Source organism: Polyodon spathula, chromosome 20 (assembly GCF_017654505.1).
Source record: "Polyodon spathula isolate WHYD16114869_AA chromosome 20, ASM1765450v1, whole genome shotgun sequence".
NCBI lineage: Eukaryota > Metazoa > Chordata > Actinopteri > Acipenseriformes > Polyodontidae > Polyodon > Polyodon spathula.
The window spans coordinates 30,209,597-30,233,403 of record NC_054553.1 but is presented as its reverse complement, the minus strand read 5'-3'; the positions used below and the strand labels follow the sequence as shown (position 1 = coordinate 30,233,403).

The 23,807-nt window shown below is 40.2% G+C and overlaps 1 protein-coding gene across 3 annotated transcripts in view; it reads left to right on the top strand.

Annotated features, from left to right (window-relative positions):
* Positions 1–23,807, top strand: part of cep112 (centrosomal protein 112) — a 107,139-nt gene that overhangs the window by 29,804 nt on the left and 53,528 nt on the right. For all 3 annotated transcript variants that reach the window (XM_041220059.1, XM_041220061.1, XM_041220060.1), the window contains 8 exons: positions 1,438–1,537; positions 1,919–2,037; positions 2,805–2,948; positions 7,639–7,793; positions 8,227–8,356; positions 9,500–9,592; positions 9,897–9,956; positions 11,476–11,555. In XM_041220059.1, coding sequence (XP_041075993.1) covers positions 1,438–1,537; positions 1,919–2,037; positions 2,805–2,948; positions 7,639–7,793; positions 8,227–8,356; positions 9,500–9,592; positions 9,897–9,956; positions 11,476–11,555 — 881 coding nt within the window. The remainder of the gene's footprint in view (positions 1–1,437; positions 1,538–1,918; positions 2,038–2,804; positions 2,949–7,638; positions 7,794–8,226; positions 8,357–9,499; positions 9,593–9,896; positions 9,957–11,475; positions 11,556–23,807) is intronic.

The following is a 23,807-nucleotide window of genomic DNA, read 5'->3' as shown; positions in this document are numbered from 1 at the left end:
CTGTCTGGATGTCTCTCTCCTTCTCTCCACACAGGACAGAGCTTCGTTTGGGTTGCTTTCAATATTGACTGTCTCTAGTTTTCCAATTGTAATCGCAGACAGAGAGGAAGCTGGTCTGCACGGCACTTTCATATATCAAAGGCGTTCATTAGGGATGCTCATACATCTTTCCATCCACTTGTACAGTTTATAAATACATCCAGAGCAAAGATGGTTGTCTGAAGGAAGCATCCTAGGGAGATGATTAAAATGGATTATAGATTTATTACTTTTTCCTATCAAGGAAATGTTTTTTTTCTTTTTTGTTTCAGAAAAAAACACAGTGTGTAGTTTATGAAACTGCTTCTTCACTTTATCACAAAACACTGTCTATTAGTTATTAGCCAATGATCTGTTCAGTGTGACCAGACTGCTAAGTGTCCACACCCCCCCCCAACATGGAGTGGGTCTTTAGACAGCACTGGGATGGGCTTTGTCCAGTTTAATCCCCCCCGTATAGGTGTATATCTTGTGCAAAAAAGACAGAATTTCCTGGGTAAAAGAGGAATATCAGGCAGCTCAGAATGGTTATTAGACACATCTAATCTTGAGCTGATATCTTTGAAACTCTGAACAGCTGTTTTAAGGCTTGTGCAAAAAAACAATGGGGGGGGGGTTTAAAGTCCATTCTTTATCGGTTTCTTTTTTTTAAGAAAAGCGGTTTGCATTTTCCATAAACTTTGGTGGAGCTGAAAAAGATCCATCTCACAGATGTTGGTCTAGGAGCCAGCTGGTGTATTGCCTTTTGTTTCTGAGAGCATCAAAGCACCACATCATGAATACATACATATAGACATATATATTTATGTATTACACAGAGTACACACACATATATGGAGATGTTGTATATAAGACCCAGAGGGTGACTTAATGGACCAGTGGATACATTTGTAAAAGCCCTGGAGTCTTTCAAGCACTTTACAGCACACTGTATAAATATTAAGTGGGAATCAACAACAGTCCTTCAATTGAAGTCCATGAAAGATGCATTTGTCCCTGTATAAAATGTAAGAAACGTACAGTGTGTTCACGGCAAACAGAATATCAGGAGGAATGGATCTGCCGTGAGGTCACCAAGGTGCTGTTTCAAAGAGATCCCATTTCTGCAACAGATCCAGGCGACAGGCGTTTGTTCCATATCTGTTTCTTCTGCTTCTTCCACTCACTGTAATGGTAACTGCAAAGAAAGCATCAGAAGCTAAGTAAAAACTCCCTTGTTTGCCCTGTTAAAAATGTGTTGGTCCCAGATCCAAATTTCAGCTGGTAGTAATTCGGTATTCGCTTTGTTAGAAATGGAGGAGATACTGCTAGAAGTCTGTCAAACAGCAAATTGAGAAACCATGAAGTGTTTGTTAAAAGGATTTGTCCATGTTTAAACCGTGACATTTTGTGTGTCAGATTTTGGACAGGAAGAACAATGAAATTGAAGAATTGAAAAACCTTTACAGGACCAAGCAGAAGGAATCAGAAGAGGCAAATAGGAAACTGGAGAAGAAAGGTACAAGATGTGAAAGCTATGAAACTTTACTGAGTGTCTTCAGTAAGCTGTGCTTAACAGAACTAAGGCCAGTATTGGTCAAAGTATTGGTGAAAACGTTGCTTGATCAAATTGTGTTTTAAATGTGCTACAGTTGCTAAAAATTGAAAAAGCGTTAACTCCTTGCTAAGCTCCACTATGAGTAATAGTGCAGCCTCTGGTTTCTGTTGTGTCTCACACTCTGCTGAGGGGTTAATAAAAGCAGCATCACTGTAGGGCTGCCAAGCCTGTGTCTGTCTATCTCTGTCTGTCCGTCTGTCTGTCGGTGGTGGCAGAAAGCTCCCAGTGGCATGACCTGAATTTGTTTGTTTGTTTGTTTTTGTTTGTTTTCTGTTTTAACAGTTCAAAGCCTGGTGCGAGAGTCCCAGGTTATCCGAGAGAGCAAAGAGAACCAGATCACAGAGCTGAAGAAAATGGCTGATCAAAGTGCTGATTCTTTGAGAAACGAGTGGGAGAAGAAGGTGAAAAAACACATTGCGGATTCCTGTTGTTTTATTTAAGCCCGGGAGTGCGCTACCATGGGACAGGAAGAAGTAAACCAGGAGTTACCACAAGTGGGAATAAGCTGTCCCACTAATGTCTGTGGTGCCCTGGTGATACACCACAGATGTGTTCATAATTTGATACTTTGGCAAGCGGTACTGCCCTGGTTTTGAATCCCCTTATAATGACACATGGCAATCCACTGTTCACCCGATCAGTAGTGTAACCCTTATGAAAGTTGTGTGAGTCAGTGCTGCATCAAAACTGCTACCTCCTATCATTCCTAGTAAACACAGGTGTGTACAGCACACATCTATGAAAAATATCTAACCCCTTTGTAACAGGTTGATTGATTCAGATGTTCACGTAGAAGAGTACGAATGTGTTGCTGAAAGTGCGTGATGCCTGAGTTCTCAAGCTGTTAAACACAGTGGGAATAGGACTGGCAGAGTGCTGGAGTGTGACCTGCGGAATGGATCTCTAAAACAAAGCTCTCTGTTTAAAAACACCGTCCTCGGTCCTGTATTCTGTTTAATCCTCGTGGCAAACACAAGTGCTTTTAAACCATCCATACTGTATGGGTCATGTTTTACACTTCGTGTGACAGGCACACTTACTAAGCTACGTTTATTTGCTTGCTTGTTTAAAAAAAAAAAAAGAAAAAGCTTAGATGGGCAACAAATAGACAGCGTGTAGAGAGTCATTTTAATCTGGCCTCTTCTCTCTCTTGTCTTTTTGGGTTCAGTTGCACAATGTTGTGACTGAAATGGAACAGGATAAGTTCAAACTCCAGAAGAAACACACAGAAAATATTCAAGAGCTGCTTGAAGACACGAACTCGCGTCTCTCCAAGATGGAGGCAGAGTATTCTGCCCAGTCTAAGGCTACAGTAAGGCTTCGAGTATTTCATTTTCCTTAAACTTTATTAAATGTATAGATATTTTGTGCATACATTTCTGTTCAACCTCAGATACTTGCTGACGTGGCCCTGTCCACCATTAAGTGATGTTTCTTAATCAGAAAATCTTGACTTTAACAACTGTCAGGTACTTGCGCATTCACATTGCTAGTTCCTCTGTTTCCTTTTAATGGTATTGTTACAGAGACAGATAAAAGTTGTGTTTCTTGCCAAGACATTGGCACATAAAATAACTTTTTAAAAATGTTATTTGCTGTTGTTAAAAAAAAAAAAAGGAACACCACTATGGTCCTAATATATCAAAGCTTTTTACAATATGACTGTGTATTTTTGCTGTGCTTTGTTTCTAAAACGCTAAAAGCAAAGTTTATGGCAAGCCAGAAAAGGGGCACTGCCATTCCAGTCAACACATCAAAGTCACAGAACAGAGATAATGTGAACAAGCAAGAAAAAAAAAAAAAAGCGTGCAGTCAAACGAAATGTCATGCTGTCATTAATGAATATTACATTTTAAAATTAACATTCAGCACTTGTCACAGGTAACTGTACATACAGAGGAGAATCACCACTGTCTGTCAGCGGGATTGAATTTAAGACCCATCAAAAGTAGACAGGTCCTGCCGAGCAGCACCCCATTTAATAATTAAACAAAGTAGAGTTCATGGCCGGCTTCAGATGAAAGAGGGCTCTCACTGGAAATGAGTTTCTCTGTTTTCTGTTCTTAGATTGTCTCTTCTTTTCATAAACTCTGGGGTTGTCTATGTCAGTCAAAGTGAGTGGAACAGCTGCCCTTTCTTGTTGTTCTGTTTACGCCTGTTCTGTGTTTTGTTTTTTTACTGTACCATACTTTTTATTACAAAGTGTAATCTCACAGGTGTGAAAGTGAAAATAATTGAGCAAAGATTTTCAACAGCTGTGATGATGTCATAGCAGCAGAATGCAAGGCAAGGCCAGAGCTTGCTTTGCTGGAAACTGTGTAAAAAGACACGCTCTCTGCTGAGAACTTGGGCTTCATAACTTAAACAACAGCGATGGTCTAGAACAGTCGATCTGAGGGTAATTTCTAGAAAAAAAAGCATTTTATAAATTACAAAACCTCTTTGCTGGTTGATATAGAGCAAAAGGTTATTTTTTTTTCTACCTTTTTAATAGGACCAGCTGGAATAGATATAAAAATGTGTATGCAAACAAACTAGCCTTTTTTCAGGTGAAAAGTGGAAACTTAACGTGGTGACCGATCATACTGATAACGTAATGAAGCAACTCAAAAAACAACTAATCATAGCTACAATGGCATGTGACTCCTGTCTCAGGTGCAGTATATTGTTTTAATATACAGTCGTGTGCAAAGTAATCAGAACACCTCAAGATGTGTCATGTATGTCCTCTATATACCTGCCTGCTGGAAAACCTCTGGATGGGAGAATTTACATTTCCCCTCTGCAATCAGCGATCTAGAAACAGGCACTCGTGTGAAAATGTTAGACCACTTCAGTTAGGCATTTTAAACAACTTCTGAAAAGTCTCATGCATTTTACCAACTAACTAACTTTCTAAATGTTTACACTGTAGGATAAAACACGTTTGAACTTTGAAGTGTTTAACATATTAGGAATGTTGGTAACCAATCAGAAAAGGTTTAATAAGGAGCTCTCAAGAAACGCAGCACATATAAGCCTGCATTCTGTACAGCATTCAACTGTAGATGAACTAATACTAAAACTAATACTCAGTATATAATAAACTGTACTCTGGAGCTGAAGGAACTTTGTTTCAGGAGACTAGGTTTCAGGCCACTGCATGGCACACCAGGGAGACTTTGGGTTTGCTACAGCCTCAAAATAGGTCTCCTGGAGCCAGGTTTCAAGCCACCGCTCCTGAAAAAGTGGCTTTGTGTTCCTTCAGCTTGAGGCTAAGATCTATATTTCTCAGGCATTTTTTTTTTAATGCAAAATTCTAACACATGATTGACACTTGCCATTAAAACTTTAAACTATTAACACCCCCACTTGCTGTTAACAATCCTAAAGGTTACAATAAAATCTGCAATATTTTGATGATTACACGAGGAAGGAGAAATGCAGGAGTTTGTTTTCTTTTTCTTTTGTTGCATTCCTCTTTTCTTCTTGGTGTATTATGATTTAATATAGCTCAAACAAACATTTGATCTTATTCAGTGTTGGCAACTATTGGGTTTCCTATTGCATTCAGTGGACCGTTTTGCCTTCAGAATGCAAGTATATCAGTTAGGTCCGGACTAAAGAATGACTTCCTGACGTCCTCTGTCTAATTCTCCTTTAGGGGAGAGCTTCGGTTTCATTAGTCAGATAACACTAAAGCTTTGTTAAACAGCTGCCATTGCTGGGTATTAGTATGGCAAAACAGCACTTCTGGGGTTTGCTTTTCCTTCATAGAGGATGTGAAATGAGAAAGACAGTATATTTATACCTTTACATCAAACGAGGAACCGTTGGCTCAGTGGAGAAGGAAGGATTAGCAACAAAAAACAATGCAAAGCATGAATGGAAACAGTCTTTTCTTAGTTTGGAAAGGGTTTTTATTTATTTCAGGGAACTGAGTTGTTGTGTGTTCTACAGTTTAGGAATGCATGCCTGGTTCCTAGACGAGTGAAATATTTTAATATGTCTCATTAAAAGGAGTTGCCATTGATTTGCGCTCCTTGACTTTCAATACCTTTATTAAGGAATGCACAATTCAATCTGACCATTTCAACTACAACCCTGTTGTAAGTTTGAATCTGACAATGTGTGACATGTCTGACATTTTCTTTAATTTAACGTTTGTCCTTAATCTTGCAAACTGCTCATCATGGACAGGAAACAGACATTGTTATACTCTATTCCCCATGCTGCATTATTATACCCTATTCCCCATGCTGCATTATTATACTCTGTTCCCTATGCTGCATTGTTATACTCTATTCCCCATGCTGCATTATTATACTCTATTCCCCATGCTGCATTGTTGTACTCTGTTCCCCGTGCTGCATTGTTATACTCTATTCCCCATGCTGCATTATTATACTCTATTCCCCATGCTGCATTGTTATACTCTATTCCCCATGCGGCATTATTATACTCTATTCCCCATGCTGCATTATTATACTCTATTCCCCATGCTGCATTATTATATCTATTCCCCATTGCATTATTATACTCTGTTCCCCATGCTGCATTGTTATACTCTGTTCCCCATGCTGCATTATTATACTCTATTCCCCATGCTGCATTGTTATACTCTATTCCCCATGCTGCATTGTTATACTCTATTCCCCATGCTGCATTATTATACTCTATTCCCCATGCTGCATTATTATACTCTATTCCCCATGCGGCATTATTATACTCTATTCCCCATGCTGCATTATTATACTCTGTTCCCCATGCTGCATTATTATACTCTATTCCCCATGCTGCATTATTATACTCTGTTCCCCATGCTGCATTATTATACTCTATTCCCCATGCTGCATTATTATACTCTATTCCCCATGCGGCATTGTTATACTCTATTCCCCATGCTGCATTGTTATATTCTATTCCCCATGCTGCATTGTTATACTCTATTCCCCATGCTGCATTGTTATACTCTATTCCCCATGCTGCATTATTATACTCTATTCCCCATTGCTACATTCTGTGTGTATGTTACTAACATGCCTGGAAGTGTATAATATCAGTAAAGCAAGAACTTTGTCTTGGAGGTTATCAAACTGGAGTGTGTGGTTATGATTGTTACTGGTCTTGTTGTTTATGAACAGTTACATGTTTCCAAGTCCCTTTGTTTTCTTCTGAATAAAAATGTATTCTTCTTTTTTCCCCACATTATGTGCAGAACAAAGGGCTCCATGCTACATCAAAAGGTGCATTTTAAAAATAACAGCAGATAAAAGCTGAAAGTACTTTAAAGGAAGCTTTGCACATGGCATGAAAGTGATGTGAAGTTCTGCGGTCGCTGCTATGCAGCATGTTGGGGTTGAGTAGAAACACACTGCTATTTAGTTGTGGACCAGGTTGTTTTGGTAACCTTATCAGGTACCTTTACCTGGTTTGATATGGAGCAGTATTTGATACTCTGCATCAAAGAAGGAAAGTGAACACCTTCGTTTTGCTTTGAGAACCATGCACGCGGATGTATTGGTTTCCAAACAAACTTTGATTCAAGTCAGAACAAACCTACCAGGGGTAGCAGCAAACATCTTCAAACACACGGCACAGCATACCTGCCTTTGTTTGAAACGGTAGCATGTCTCATTTTCCGTACTTTAAAACAGTAAAAGACTTTCAGGAATTTTGGAATTGGGCCTCTGGATAAGTTGAACCATAATTATTGTTGTGGATATGTATTTAGGCCTAAGAGCTCTATATGTATTTTCCTAATCTCCAGGCATGTTTTTGATTTATTACAATAAGCAGTTAAAGCTGAAAGAATAATTTCTGTGCCTTTTTTTTTTTGTGTATGCACAAAATGTCTTATTAATTGTGCTTGGAGAGCTAAAGTGAGAAACCCAGGGGGTCTGTACAGTGACAGTTATCATAATGCCCCCGGACCACCAGAGAACCAAAGCAGCTCCAGGGTATTGTCAGGTAGAAGACATTAACGTTTGGAGGAGGTTCTGATTGAAGTCTTGTGTCTGTAGAACGAGATGGTCAGAGAGCTGGAGGCCCGGGTCCAGCAGCTCACGGTGGAAGCTGAAAACAGCAATTTGCAGCGTCAGAAAGTGACCCAGGAGAAAGCAGAGCTGGAGCATCACAACACAATCATCAGCACAGAGCTGCATGAAGCCAGGATAAAGTAGGTGTTGTACCTGCATGGTAGACATTGCGCTGTGCATGTAATGAACAACTTGAGGTGAAGTGACACTCGAGCTCCTATACCAGAATCCTCTTAAAGTGCCCAGTAAAAAAAAAAAAAAATATATGTATATATATGTATGTATATGTATGTGTGTGTGTGTATGTATATATATATATATATATATATATATATATATATATATATATTATGTCGTATATGTGCAGTATACGTATGTGTTTGTGCATGTACATCATTTATGCATACTTTCACACAATTAATTAAATATATTTAGTTTAACCAAATTTTAGTATTATCCCTGCTGCAATACCCTGTGTACAAAACTATGCAGATCCAGCATTTGCACAAGAACCGGAGCAGCAGTGTTTTGTATGGAGGCCCACGAGTGTGTCCTACCCTTCCTATTTTAAAGGTACAATACCCTCCAGAGGGAGAAGGGAAAGCTAATCGAGGAGCATGAACAGAACATTCGCCAGATAACAGCCAGCCACGACTCGGACCTCGTCTACTTCAAACAGGAGCATGCACTGTCAGCAGCGAAGGTACTAACACACAGCCTGAAGAGCTTGTTAAAGGATGCTTCCCAGTCTAATCACTGCACTGACAGATAACAGTGGCTACAACCAAGGATCAATTAGCTCTTCTTTGTGGGGTTCCGCCCTGTTTATCATGGTACAGGACCAGAGACAGATCACAAATGACAACCGAAAGACAGGGCTGCTTTGAAAACCATGACCGGGCGATGCAAGATAACCAACCTTTTTACTCCCTGTAATTCAGTACATGTGCAATTCAGATATGGATGCCCAAGAAGTATTTCAAATATGCAGCATTTCACAGAGTTTTGTACCAGAAAGTGACAGTGCAAGTGTGATAGTGGAAGTGCTTTAAGTGTTATCTAATCCTGTGTTTGAAATGTACAGCTAATGATCTCACATGAACGATGGTACCGGCAGTGTTGTTTGATACACTTACAGGTGCTGCACTATTTCAGTGTCCTGGGCCTCACCCTTTTATACACTCAAGATACATGCAATCTTACCAGCTTAGTGTTTAAATATTTTAAATATAAACATTCTGCTGGATGTTGAAGCAATTTTCTGATCTGGTTGAAAAGTTTTTAAATGTTTTCTTATGGAGCGTAAAACACTAGCGAATTAAATCACATGTTCACATGTTCTTTGTACTGTCCTCTTAAACTCTTGATCGCTTTCTGGTACAATCAGGTACAATCAGTGCTAATCAAGGTCTGTGAAACCAGCTGTAGGACTTTTGTAAGGTATAAGCAGAGTCACCCATGTGGTAGAAAATGATGTCTGCTTGTCTATTTTATAGATCCACATTATATTTCTATAATGTATCCTGTATTTATTCTGCCCTCGTCGGTCCTGAGACCAAGCTCATTAACTAAATTTGCCTGTGAAATGATTTGATTTAATTTACATGAGACCACAAAAACATACAAAATTGGAGACCAATATTTGTGACCCTGGCATATTGAAAGTTCAGTGTTCTGAGCATCCGTACCCGTTGGCTCTCCGGCTGATAGCAGCGCCGGCAATTTCAAATGTTTGGTATACTGAACAGAAGGACTGAGGGGGCTATACTGGATGCATTAGCCTGTGGTGTATTTGTTTGTAGAATGCTTGTTTAATCTAGTACATGACTTTGTTTGTCTGTTGCAGGCTGCAGATGTAATAGATGATTTGGAGCAGACTGTGTCTCAGCTGAAAAAGCAGCTACAGGAGAGCGAGCACAAGAGGCAGCATCAGCTCAGGGTAACAATGGACTCTCTCTCTCTCTCTCTCTCTCTCTCTCTCTCTCTCTCTCTCTCTCTCTCTCTCTCTCTCTCTCTCTCTCTCTCTCTATATATATATATATATATATATATATATATATATATATATATATATATATATATATATATATATTTTTTTTTTAAATGCACATTAGTATCTACAGATGTTTCTCAAGGAATGATGCTAGTTTAGGACTTAGGAATGCTACACTTTGCCTTTCTGGATGAATCCAAAGGTGGAGTTCTCTGATTACTAGTCTTCTTGTTTTCTCAATTATTCCCAGGAACAAGACAGCAAATTTCAGCTTGAGAAGTCAAATATTGAGCACCTTAATGAAAAAAAGGTAAACAAATTGAAAACTTTTTCCTTGTCTTAAAAAGCGGGCTTTGGAAGCTAAAATATTAATTACTTTTTTTTTTTTTTTTTTTTTTTTTTTGTTTTTTTTTTTTTTTTTTTTTTTTTTTTTCAAACAACATTGACAAGCAGTGAAGGTTCTTTGTTAATTAAATATTTATTTTTGTTTCAAGACTTTCAAAACCAATTTAAAGCAGTTTTGATCTTTAGTAAAGTGGGGGAAAAAATCCAAACCTGCTTGTCAGTGAACATGCCAATAAACCAGAAGAATGCTACTGACAACGAAGATCAGAAATCCAGACCTGCTTGTCAGTGAACATGCCAATAAACCAGGAGAATGCTACTGACAACGAAGATCAGGTGCTGCAATGAGTTTAGGGCAATCGTAAAAAAAAAAAAAGATTATTGACTCTGTCCGGATTCTATTTGTGTATCCGTGCTCGGACTCATAAAGATCAGACAGAAACCAGGGACAGTCAAAGCGAGTGGGTCGCTGTAAAGAGAAACATCATTGTCTAATGAATTGGTCTAATCTGCTACATCAGGGGCTGGTCGGTCTGAGTAAGTCAAACAGCAGCAGTAACACCTGGCCTCAGCCGATAGCCTGCTCTCCCTGTCCCCATAAAGTAATGAAGGGAAAGGCTGATGGCACAAGCCTGGGGAACCTGTCAGGTGAACACCTGCTGTGAAAGTGTATACCCCTCCAGGTAAGGAAGGCCTTTATGGTGTTTCACAAGCATTGAGGGTCTCGGGATTCAGCGTTATATACAGTGTTTTTCTAAGATGTAGGGTTATCTTCACAGGGTTCTCATTAGCGCTCCACTCTGTTCATAAAATACAATGCTCTAATAATGGCTGCACCCAAACAATGTAGAAAAATAGATAGATATTGTGAAGGATTAATATAAGGTTCATTTGCCCCTAAAAGCAGACCCAGACACAAGTTTTTAAAGCACTTTCCACATGGAGTACTAACTAAACTTTTAACTTCACGGTTCTAAACTAAATCGGATGGCTAAACCATTTACCGATTAAAAAAAAAAAAAAAAAAAATTGACAGCCTCTTTCCTTCTCGCAGACTGCCGACAACAAACTTGTCCTGTTTAAATACATGCCTGTTAATAACAGGCAGGTGATGCTAATTCATTATTTAAATAAACTAATCACAGCTATAATATAATAAACACACACACACACACACACACACACACACTCTCTTATCTGGCAGGGACAGAAATTAACCCTATCCCTGCCAACCACCAACACATTTTATTTAAAAAGGCAGGGATTTGACCTGCAACTATATGTATTTTAAATAACTGACTGTTAATGTCTGTCATTTGTAAAACTATATTGCATTTTATATGCCCTGATGACGAAGCCTGTATTCATTACAGTATATTTTCTGATCATTATCACTCCCGTGTTTAAAAAGACAGGTGTTCTGTTGACTCCCATTTAAGCTGACTGGAAGTAATTAAGAAATGATCAATTCATTTATTCAACAGCTTCGCTCACTGCAAAGCGGTGCTCAAAGAGACCAAGCTGAGGCCAAGAAGAAAGTGGACACACTGGAGGAAGTTGTAAGGTAAGTGCTTCTAGTGTTTCAGTTTTGTTTCCACTGCCTTTGCTGCACCGTTTGGAAGCCTGGGTTTGACGCTGTCTTAGGTGTCCAGTGAGTTTGATAACTCTGGTTCTCAGAGGACAGCAGAAGCCAAAATACAGAATTTCAAAAAATGTGGCCAAGAATTTGTTGTAAAAACTCACACAGCTCCCATCTGTGCATGGTAACATGCTGGATCCATTGAGATCAGTACAGCTTTTGCCTGCATGGTAACATGCTGGATCCAGTGAGATCAGTACAGCTTTCGTCTCCATGGTAACATGCTGGATCCAATGAGATCAGTACAGCTCTGGTCTGCATGGTAACTTAATGGATCCAATTAGACCAGCATGGTAACATGCTGGATCCAATGAGATCAGTACAGCTCTGGTCTGCATGGTAACTTAATGGATCCAATTAGACCAGTACAGCTTTCGTCTCCATGGTAACATGCTGGATCCAATTAGATCAGTACAGCTTTCGTCTGCATGGTAACATGCTGGATCCAATTAGATCAGTACAGCTTTCGTCTCCATGGTAACATGCTGGATCCAATGAGATCAGTACAGCTCTGGTCTGCATGGTAACTTAATGGATCCAATTAGACCAGTACAGCTTTCGTCTCCATGGTAACATGCTGGATCCAATTAGATCAGTACAGCTTTCGTCTGCATGGTAACATGCTGGATCCAATTAGATCAGTACAGCTCTGGTCTGCATGGTAACATGCTGGATCCAATTAGATCAGTACAGCTCTGGTCTGCATGGTAACATGCTGGATCCAATTAGATCAGTACAGCTCTGGTCTGCATGGTAACATGCTGGATCCAATTAGATCAGTACAGCTCTGGTCTGCATGGTAACATGCTGGATCCAATTAGATCAGTACAGCTCTCATCTGCATGGTTACTTGCTGGATCAAAGCAATCAGTACAGCTCTGTCCTCACGGTAACTTGTTGGATCCAACGCAATCTGTAAATAATAAAGAAATAAAGCTGGATGTGTTAACCTGATGATAATTTTTAAAAACTTATTGGTTCTAAATGATTCCAGCTATAGTCCTTTGTTTCACAGTGATGGAAAGTTTGGCTGAAGGAGAGGTTAAAAGTACTGGATCTATTCAGGTTGGGGAAAAAAAATCTGGTTAAATTGAAGGTTAAGTGTGAAGTGCTGTAATGAAAATATAATGTCAGCTCAAGCAGTAAAGAGCGTTAATGGGAGTTGAAATTGTACAGCTGTGGTTGATAACAGGACTTGCGTTTGACCGGAGAATCTGTGGGAGAGCTCTTGTTCTAGTCCATTAACCTTCTTTTTTTTTTTTGTCAACAACACTCTATCATTTGGCTATGAATGAACCTGCCAGTTATGCTTCCATCAGGGGCTATAAACAACGTTCAAGTGCTTTGTTTAACCACACGATTTCTGGGGCGAGCTGTTCTTTGTAAAAGTAAGAGCCGTTTTCCTTCAGATTTCCGCTCATTTACCATGAGCACGGGAAAGCAGCACTATATTCTCTCTCTTTACACTACAAGTAAGCTGATTTGGGTTTGGTTCAAGCCGTGATGTCATTGTTTGCTTCTTGTTTACTCTTGCCTGTGCGTTTTCACGCTCTCCTTGGAGCAGTTTCCCAGAGTTCATTACAGTAGCGTCATCAGCACAAGGCCTTGTTTATGCGAGTTGCGTGCATTTCACTGTTTGTACTTGAAAGTTACTTATAGTTGTTTTTTTAGCATATATGCATTTGAATTTTGAAAATCATGCAGGTCGGAAACTGAGATTTTGAAGGATGAGTACTGGTAAGGGTTGCAAAGTTAAACAACAATGCAGACAATACATTTATTGGTTATTGCCATGAACATTCTCCTTTGTTACTAGCTTGTGCATGCACCCAGATATTGAGTACTTTATGAGTTTTATGATTAATACTCACCCTCTTTCATACTTAGTGGATATAGTAAAATACAGTGTTGTTTATCTTTTAAATATGCAGGGAACAGGGGCATGGTTTGTTATATAATGACCTGCCCATTAAATCTCATGTTTTAAGAAACATTTTTGAAGCCAAACCATAAAAAGTAAGCTCAGTAGTAAATAATGTGTCTTTTGGGAAAAGAAAAACAAAAAACACAGTGTTTGCCAGACAGTAATGTGTTTGCATTCCGTGAAGGTCCTGATTTTGAAGCCAGTCCTCAGGTTTATAGTAACCCGTTTCAGATGTTTCTGTTTTAATGAGCAGGCTTGTCCCATCATGCAGATATCATGGGTAAGGTTCAGAAGTTCTCCATAGCTGTAGACACGCCTAGTGGGCATACATTATTCATTTTTGGAGGTGTTACTTAGGGGGTGTTGATCAACGCCATCACTTTTTCTTGTCTTTAGATGGAAAACTTAAATAGAGTTGCTGCATCTTAGAAGTCGAGAGACTGCAGACCTGGTCCTGTGATTGCATGTATTAGATTTACAGAGCTTCAACTGGCATGTGGATATGCTTCCATGTATTTAATGTAATATAATTAATGGGACTGAAATTGTTCTAATTAGTTAGGCGAACCCCTTTGTATAAGAGGTCACATCTCAATGGACACACACAAATAAATAAATACACATTTTGAGGATGACATAAAACCACTTCTGAGGGATGGAGAATCTTTAACCTATGGTTACAAAAAATGGTTTCACCTTGTCGAGGAGATCGCAAGAAAGAAAGGAGTTTGGGACAGCAGTATTGCTAACTTTAGCTGTTGATAAAGTTAATGTACCTCCTATATCTGTCTATCCTTTTTGATTTCTGCATTTCAAGAATGTAGACTTGATTCCCAGGTTCACGTTACTATGGCAACGATTTAAAGAACTGCGAAGCACTGAACGCAGACTTTTTCAGCAGCCCTTTCATCCTCGCTTCCCGGAGATGATCAGAGGGAATGAACATAACAGGAACACATTACAGGGAGCAGTTGTGAATCTGGAATGGCTCTGGCAGAATAGCAGTGATGATAGAAACATCTTGCATTCAAGAGGATGTTTCAGGACATTGGCATTTCCTTTTTCAGGAATCTGGTTGTTTGATTTGCAATCCACTCATCCTCCCTCTTTCCTTATCAAAACCATTCAGCTTCAAGGTGCAGTGTCGCCCTCTGTCCACTACTCCACGGTATCTGTTCTTCATTAGCTGTTAGCTCAAGGCCTCAGTTCAAACCCATCTTAGTTATGGTGTTGAATCAGGCCCTATTGGACAGCTCCACATCTTGGCAGTGTTGCAAAATCTCTGCTTGTCCAAATAGTAATGAAAGGAAGTTCTTCAGGTCAGAATTATTGAGGTTCTTTTGGAAGCCTTTTTTAGTCAGTCACCTTTTTATGAGCACTAAAATAAAAATAAACTTTAATGGTCAAGACGTTCTTTTTGTAACTGCTGTATATGAAGAAAATGAATGATCTCTGTTTACAGAGTTGCATACACTTCTACGTGCTCACATAAACAATCATCACAGCACAACCCGCTGTACATATTTTGCATAATTTCAAATGGTCGGGAACGCAGCAGTTGCATTTGATTTATTTAGTTTTCATTTGTTTTATTTAAACGAGTTAGGCATGCTTGCGATGTTTCTGTTTTAAATGCACAGTTGTCCAATGGGAGTAATGCACCCAGCCACAATTCACTGTGCACTCCGATTTATCTTTGTTTTATGCAGTGTGACCTTTTTTTGATTTGGAGAGATTGGCTTGCGTGCAAATCAATAAAGCAGCGTTCAGTTGAGGCCTCCTTATCTCCCCGCACACTCTTCCATGCTGATTGCAGGTACCGAACGAAGGGCTGTGTAGCAGAGTTCTCTTCACAGCTCAATAATCAAGCACTGGGATGGCTGGGGAAATTGGCTAACACGCAGCAAAGGAGGTGCTTGTTACGCTATTTAGTAAAACGAATGCAGGCTGAAATCCATTTGAGGGTAAAACTTGCAGTAGTGTGCTTGGCGATTCCCCTTGTCTTGCTTCTGGTCCTTTAAAGCAGTCATCTCTTTCATAATAACAGCAGTGTGCCTCACTAGAATACCCACATCAATGCCTTCCTTACATTTAAATGATAGCTTGCTGACTTATCAGTGTATAGTAATTAGAATCGCAAAGCTCCAATATTAGATAATAGATGATATTCTGGGTTAAACTCCAAACAATATGTTACACTCGACAGGGTAGACTTCATAATTACATAGGTTCACATTTTACTTTGCATTTAAATTTAGTTTCCAGTTTAGTTTGAAATAAAGAGCAGCAATCACAAAGTAATCTGCGTCTTGTTTTAATTTCCATTGCCTCGCTGGTGCAACAAGCCTTAACTGTTGAATCACACGTCTCTTGCAGTCTGTGTTCTTGTATAGTACGTTTTTAATTGAAGGTCTTCTAAAATCTACACAATGTGTAATATTGAGAGGGAGCTTCTGCAAGGCAAATGTAACGTCTGCTTAAGAAAACCGAACAGTTCTCTTCAAAGCATCCACAACATAGATCTTTATCAGCAACAAGAAAGAAAATCTAATTGATTTGGATATAGCTTCTTTTGTAATAGAAGTATGCACAGGAACAAGTGGCCTTTATTACAATGCTATTCATTGAGTTTTAATAAGATTTTACCTTTTTTATTAATTATTTTTTTTATTTAATTTATTTATTTATTTTTTTAAAGCTTGTTAGGCAGTGTGCTAATTAGAAGGATTGCCATTCCTATAATTGGGTGGACAGTGGAACTTTGTGCTGTCTCTTTAAGAGACAGTGATCTTTTGTGTGTATCAATGGACAACCAACCAGCTGTTTTGTGCTATGTGCCTCCTAGGAGCATCTGAAAGCGTTTAAATCAAAAGCAGTCACAGTTTCCACAGTGTATTATAGGCATTCCATACGCTCTTTACTACATGCTGGCTTGACCCTCACTCTAGGGGGCACAATGTAAAGTGGGCACACAGGACCGAACTATGCAGCGCAGTGGGCTAGCTTCAGGAAACTTCAATAGAGAGAATGCAAGAATAGCTTTTGAGTCATAAGCCCTTTCGGGAACTTTGGAGAAAACTCTTGGCGGTCCTGATAAGTCATTGGCATTTGCTATTTGGTCCGAATCTTCCATAAAAAGAGGCACTGTAGTATTAATGGTTGAAAGGGGAAAGGGTTTGCTTAAAATGAAGTCTCTTAAGTCAATATGGAAATTCAGTACATGAGAAACTAGATGGGGTTGAGGGAATCCAATTTTGTTTATGTGTTACTGTTTTCAGTAATAATCATACTTCACCTTCATGATTTACATTGTTTTGTGTTGAGTAATTACAAGTTTCATTCCATTTAATTAATGACTAACAACTTCAAGTTTCTTCAAGGTAATTACTCTGAGAATAGGAATATCAGCACACCCCGAGTATCCAGTGCTCAATACTTTTTGTTTTCTGATCCACAGATGTTTCTGTTTGCCAGGATTAGTATCAAAGAATTTCTATTGCATGCGCCTTATTGTTAAAAACAATCAGTTCCGTTCAAATCTGAGGAAAAGCATGAACTTCCACCCATGATTCTCCTTGCAGATTGTCGTTCTGGTTTTGCATTCCGGGTGTAAATGTTGGGATGCTTGAAGTGAACATTAGTCACTTGTCACAGCTCGAGAGGTCCCAGTTTTCACAGGTGGCAGGTGTCTCAGATCAAATTTGGGGTGCTTTGTGACATGAAAGCAGCATTCCACATGAAAACCTGCGAATGCACTGGAATTCAATAAGCTGACATGGGTCAGAGCTCAGAAAGAGAAACGATGAAGGCGAGATCCTGAACTCTGAAGGAGGCAGCCCAGTTCTGTACAGAGCACAAAACAGACTCTTGGTGAATGAACAGCAGGTGGCCCAGTTTATTGGAATGCATTGCACCAGCACCTGGCTAGGAAGTGGCCAGCATGACAGTCAAGGGACCAATAAAATGCAAATAGTGGGGTCGTCTGAATATTGAAAGTCTGTTGGAATTTGGACTATAAAAATGTGACATTAATTGAGGCAAGACTTTGTATCAAGGTGGCCTTCAGGCAAGGTTTCACTGTATATAAATTGAGTTCTAACCCAAACACAAACAAAGACTTGAAGTACTCAAAATGTTGTGCCAACAAGCAGTCCTAAATCCTTGATATGCTGACATGTTGAGTAAGTTCTGAATTTCCCAGCGCATTTTCTTCCAATCCCTCTTAAACAGCAGGCTGCAGTTGGGTTATGAAATTCCCACACTAAAACCAGTGAATCGTTCACCAATGAACACAAAAAACAAAAACACAACAAAGAGCACGCAACACCCCCCTACCCATGGTACGGGGGGGGGATTTCTAGAGATGCTGATGGTGATTAACTCATCTTTATGTTTGCTTATGTGGAACCAGAACCTTGATGCTGATAATGACCTACTGATTCACTGCAGTTATTGGAAGTGTATGATTTAGGACAACAGGGGACAAATTGTATAGTGGGTTTGGGGTGTCGATTCACTTGTTAAACTAGTCAGACACAAAACCCAGGCCCCTCCAGAGCTGAAAGTCTAGTGCCTTAACCCACTGTGTCACCAAAGGTCAGATGGAGCTCATAGTGATGGATTTCAGTTATCTTAATATAATTGCATTGTGTTGCAACTGAATAAAGTAACACAAGTACAGTGAGCATGGTTTAGATGTGCATCTGCTAATTCTATATTGTTCCAGTATGCATGGTATGAAACGATTAAAACATGGGCGTTACTGTTGAGAGATTGATCGCTACCCAGAGAAAAGGAAGGAGGAGTCGTATAGCAGGGGGCATGCAGCACATTAATATCAGTCCGACGCTTTTTTCCATTTAATAGGTAAAAGAGAGAAATTTTATACAACCAACGCAAAAAGTGGTACTCTGATGAGATTTTGCTATATATATATATATATATATATATATATATATATATATATATATTTTTTTTTTTTTTTTTTTTTTCCTCATCTGTTTCATCCTAAGGATTCTCTTTTGACGCCTAAGAGTTAGAATGAATTTCTAACCACAGTCTAATACTCCTGGGGGAGGGAGAGCGAGAGAGAGAGAGAGAGATATGTTTTGAAGGCAATAAATATTTCAGTTTTGCATTTTTAGCTCTTTTTTCTGGGGTTCTTTGATCTGGCTTTGGTTTAGTTATCATTCCGTTTGGATGACACACTGGCTTTCTTCCTCTCCACTCCAAAGGAAATGGGATCTGCATGTCTTCCATGTGTTTTACACTTTTTCCATACATTATTTAAATAAAAAATCCCACGCTTATTTATCCCGTTTTGCTGTAAATAAAAAGAGCACATTTTTATAGCTTTACTAAGCATTAGTGCTGCTTTTACTGCACAGTACATTGGTTTGACTTAAGGAAGACAGACATACCATTTAATGAGCGAGGGAAGGGCTGTTTATCTGTCATTAATTCCAAGACCAATCACCCATTTATAATGCCCATCTGTGTAGTATCTCTATGCAGAATTCCTCAGGTGAACCTCACATTCAGTCTTTAAAAGAGCTTCAGGAACATTGCTGCTTTTTTCCTTTTTGATAGAAGTCAGACATCCAGTTTTGTGATGCTACAGTAGGCAGGCTGTCTGTCATTGTCAGTGAAAAAAAAATATTGGATTCCCTCCAATTTGACATTAACTCATGTATTCGTTATTTTTAAAAGATTCAGGAGGTCCTACACAAAAAATGTATTTTGCTTAAATCATTTCCTTAAAACTTAAAGCTTTTAAATGCTTGCAGATGTGTTTAGGAGGCACACAGCAGAACCCTACAGCCCTGTTTTGTGATGAACACGGCTTTCTGCTACAGCATAATGGCTATGTTATACATGGAGCAGGGTGCTGTATCCTGGCTGTGTTATACATGGAGCAGGGTGCTGTACTCTGGCTGTGTTATACATGGAGCAGTGTGCTGTACCCTGGCTGTGTTATACATGGAGCAGTGTGCTGTACCCTGGCTGTGTTATACATGGAGCAGTGTGCTGTACTCTGGCTGTGTTATACATGGAGCAGTGTGCTGTACCTTGGCTGTGTTATACATGGAGCAGGGTGCTGTATCCTGGCTGTGTTATACATGGAGCAGGGTGCTGTACCCTGGCTGTGTTATACATGGAGCAGTGTGCTGTACCCTGGCTGTGTTATACATGGAGCAGTGTGCTGTACCCTGGCTGTGTTATACATGGAGCAGTGTGCTGTACCCTGGCTGTGTTATACATGGAGCAGTGTGCTGTACTCTGGCTGTGTTATACATGGAGCAGTGTGCTGTACCCTGGCTGTGTTATACATGGAGCAGGGTGCTGTACCCTGGCTTTGTTATACATGGAGCAGTGTGCTGTACCCTGGCTGTGTTACACATGGAGCAGTGTGCTGTACCCTGGCTGTGTTATACATGGAGCAGTGTGCTGTACCCTGGCTGTGTTATACATGGAGCAGGGTGCTGTACCCTGGCTGTGTTATACATGGAGCAGTGTGCTGTACCCTGGCTGTGTTATACATGGAGCAGGGTGCTGTACCCTGGCTGTGTTATACATGGAGCAGTGTGCTGTACCCTGGCTGTGTTATACATGGAGCAGTGTGCTGTACCCTGGCTGTGTTATACATGGAGCAGTGTGCTGTACCTTGGCTGTGTTATACATGGAGCAGGGTGCTGTACCCTGGCTTTGTTATACATGGAGCAGGGTGCTGTACCCTGGCTGTGTTATACATGGAGCAGGGTGCTGTACCCTGGCTGTGTTATACATGGAGCAGTGTGCTGTACCCTGGCTGTGTTATACATGGAGCAGGGTGCTGTACCCTGGCTGTGTTATACATGGAGCAGTGTGCTGTACCCTGGCTGTGTTATACATGGAGCAGGGTGCTGTACCCTGGCTGTGTTATACATGGAGCAGTGTGCTGTACCCTGGCTGTGTTATACATGGAGCAGGGTGCTGTACCCTGGCTGTGTTATACATGGAGCAGGGTGCTGTACCCTGGCTGTGTTATACATGGAGCAGGGTGCTGTACCCTGGCTGTGTTATACATGGAGCAGTGTGCTGTACCCTGGCTGTGTTATACATGGAGCAGGGTGCTGTACCCTGGCTGTGTTATACATGGAGCAGGGTGCTGTACCCTGGCTGTGTTATACATGGAGCAGTGTGCTGTACCCTGGCTGTGTTATACATGGAGCAGTGTGCTGTACCCTGGCTGTGTTATACATGGAGCAGTGTGCTGTACCCTGGCTGTGTTACACATGGAGCAGGGTGCTGTACCCTGGCTGTGTTACACATGGAGCAGGGTGCTGTACCCTGGCTGTGTTACACATGGAGCAGGGTTCTGTACCTTGGCTGTGTTATACATGGAGCAGTGTGCTGTACCCTGGCTGTGTTATACATGGAGCAGTGTGCTGTACCCTGGCTGTGTTATACATGGAGCAGGGTGCTGTACCCTGGCTGTGTTATACATGGAGCAGTGTGCTGTACCCTGGCTGTGTTATACATGGAGCAGTGTGCTGTACCCTGGCTGTGTTACACATGGAGCAGGGTGCTGTACCCTGGCTGTGTTACACATGGAGCAGGGTGCTGTACCTTGGCTGTGTTATACATGGAGCAGGGTGCTGTACCTTGGCTGTGTTATACATGGAGCAGGGTGCTGTACACTGGCTGTGTTATACATGGAGCAGGGTGCTGTACCCTGGCTGTGTTATACATGGAGCAGTGTGCTGTACCCTGGCTGTGTTATACATGGAGCAGTGTGCTGTACCCTGGCTGTGTTATACATGGAGCAGTGTGCTGTACCCTGGCTGTGTTATACATGGAGCAGTGTGCTGTACCCTGGCTGTGTTATACATGGAGCAGTGTGCTGTACCCTGGTTGTGTTATACATGGAGCAGTGTGCTGTACCCTGGTTGTGTTATACATGGAGCAGTGTGCTGTACCCTGGCTGTGTTATACATGGAGCAGTGTGCTGTACCCTGGCTGTGTTATACATGGAGCGGTGTGCTGTACACTGGCTGTGTTATAAATGGAGCAGTGGAGCTCCTCATGCCTTGCTTTCTCCAGATGAACTGGAAACACTGCCAGACTCTCCTTCCAACATGCTGTCTCTGCTTCCCCTAATGCCCATGTGCTGAGACCACCTCTTGAAGATCAGTGGGATTTCCCTGGTTCTCTCTGAGCACCTCACTAATTTGGTTTCCTTTGCATACCACTTCCCAGCCAGAAACCTTTTTAAAGCAATTGACTTCAAAGGCTGGCCTTCCCACGGGATGCCTTCCCTCTCATCAGTCCCAGATAAGTTTGAATTAGTTACCCAGTCCCGTTCAGCATCACTGTATCAGACTGTGTGTGAAGTCCTTGACAGATCTCTGTACAACCCTCCAATAAGTATTGGGACAGATGAACGAACCCAAATGGTTTTGAGGTTTGGGGGCGATTTTTATTGTTCGTTTTTACCCCACTGGGATCCATTTGGGTTTAAATAGCCTCACATGCACAAAGGGCTTATCATTCAAATCCGTGCAGAAGATTTTAATTGTAACATGCCTGTGAGGGGCGCGTACATGTGTGTCTACAATATAAAACATTGTTTCGCTTAATTGGGTAAAGAAGAGAATCGCTACTTTTAAAACAAAAATTGAGACAAATCCTAACAAAGCTGTTCTTACCCCTCAAATGCACATTTGAAGTCCTATAATTAAAAAAAAGGATGCCATTTTAATATTTGTTATGGCAGGGTCTCAGTACTGAAACACAGGCTAGTAACACTGTAATAATGGATCATCAAAGTTCAAGTGCCACCCAGTTGTTCTCAGCTTAATTATGGAAAGTGTGTGTTTGAAGACCAAAGAAAGTCAAGTAAATGGAGTGGTGTGCACTAGATATATATATATATATCTACTGTACATATACATACATTCACACACACACATATATACAGAACGTTTCAGACACAAGCTCTTCTTCAGCTATACAGAAAGAAAAGTAAACCCAGTGCAGAATGTACACCGTTGCTGTGTATGAATGTATTTATATAAAAATAATAATGAAATTCAGAATGGGATTTCTTGAGACTTTATCTCCTGTAAGCTTTACAGGATGAATCTCCCTTCGGTTCATGGTATGAGGGTGGTAAGAAGCATGCAGTTATGATAAAATTACAAGACAGGGACTGCAGCTCTAATCTAATCAAGATGTGTAGAGAAATCGTAGAGGTAAGCAATTTGATTGTTTTAAAATAAATTTAAAAAAATAAAAATAATAAGAATCAAATCCAAAGTACACACACAGAATTTCCTTTGTTTTTTTTGGTAAGAAATCTTTTGTTAGGAAGTTTGTATATCTATTTTCGTATGAATATTTTTCTTTTTCACATCACAGCTCTAAAGAAGTGCTTTTGTGTCTCGGTTTGCCCTGCAGGCAGTCGTGTTGCGAGCCAGATTAATAATTACAGAGTACACAGCACTGGGGAAAACAGTTTCTCGATCTTTTGATGTCAACATAAGAGGGACCAAGATTACAAAGAGAAAAATCTTAAAAAGAGGAAAGGTCCTACAGTTTTATTTATTGTTATTTTTTTTAAAAGCTGTGTTTTCTCTTATTGTTAGTGTCTACTGTTTGGCAAAGCATTACAAAAATATATAATAAGAAAGCCCCATGCCATTCCTGGCAGGGCGCCTGAGTTTGTGACAGAGATGTCGGGAGGGCAGAAGAACAAAGGAACTATTTCTTGAGTCTCTTGGTTATGTGATCAGTATATAAAAAAAAGAGAACTGAAATGAAATGATGCTGGGCCGGATCTATAAAGGGCTTTCAGCTGAAATGTAATTTGCACCTGTTTTCTGGAAAAGCAAAGTCAGTCCGTGGTGTGTATGGGTATCTCATGAAAGTTTTTATTTTTTTTTTATTTTTGCACAAACAAAATGATATCTCTAATACAGTAACAGACACGCTACATGCAACATGTTAAGTTTTAGACAAGCCAGCATGTACAGGGATGTAAATATGACTCCCGTTGCATAGCAGTTAAATCCATTCCTGGTTTTATTATGAGTTTAGTAATACACACCTGAGGTTTGGTTTAGGGCTATGGCTGTCCTTTGGATGTGGATTACTCTTCTGTTGGAAGTTAGAGGACAGGATTTAAAGCTTTCTAGAATAAAAAAAAAAAAGTCCTTAAAAAAAAAAAAAAAAAAGAATATTCCGCACTCACTTATCCCAGTATAACCTGTAGC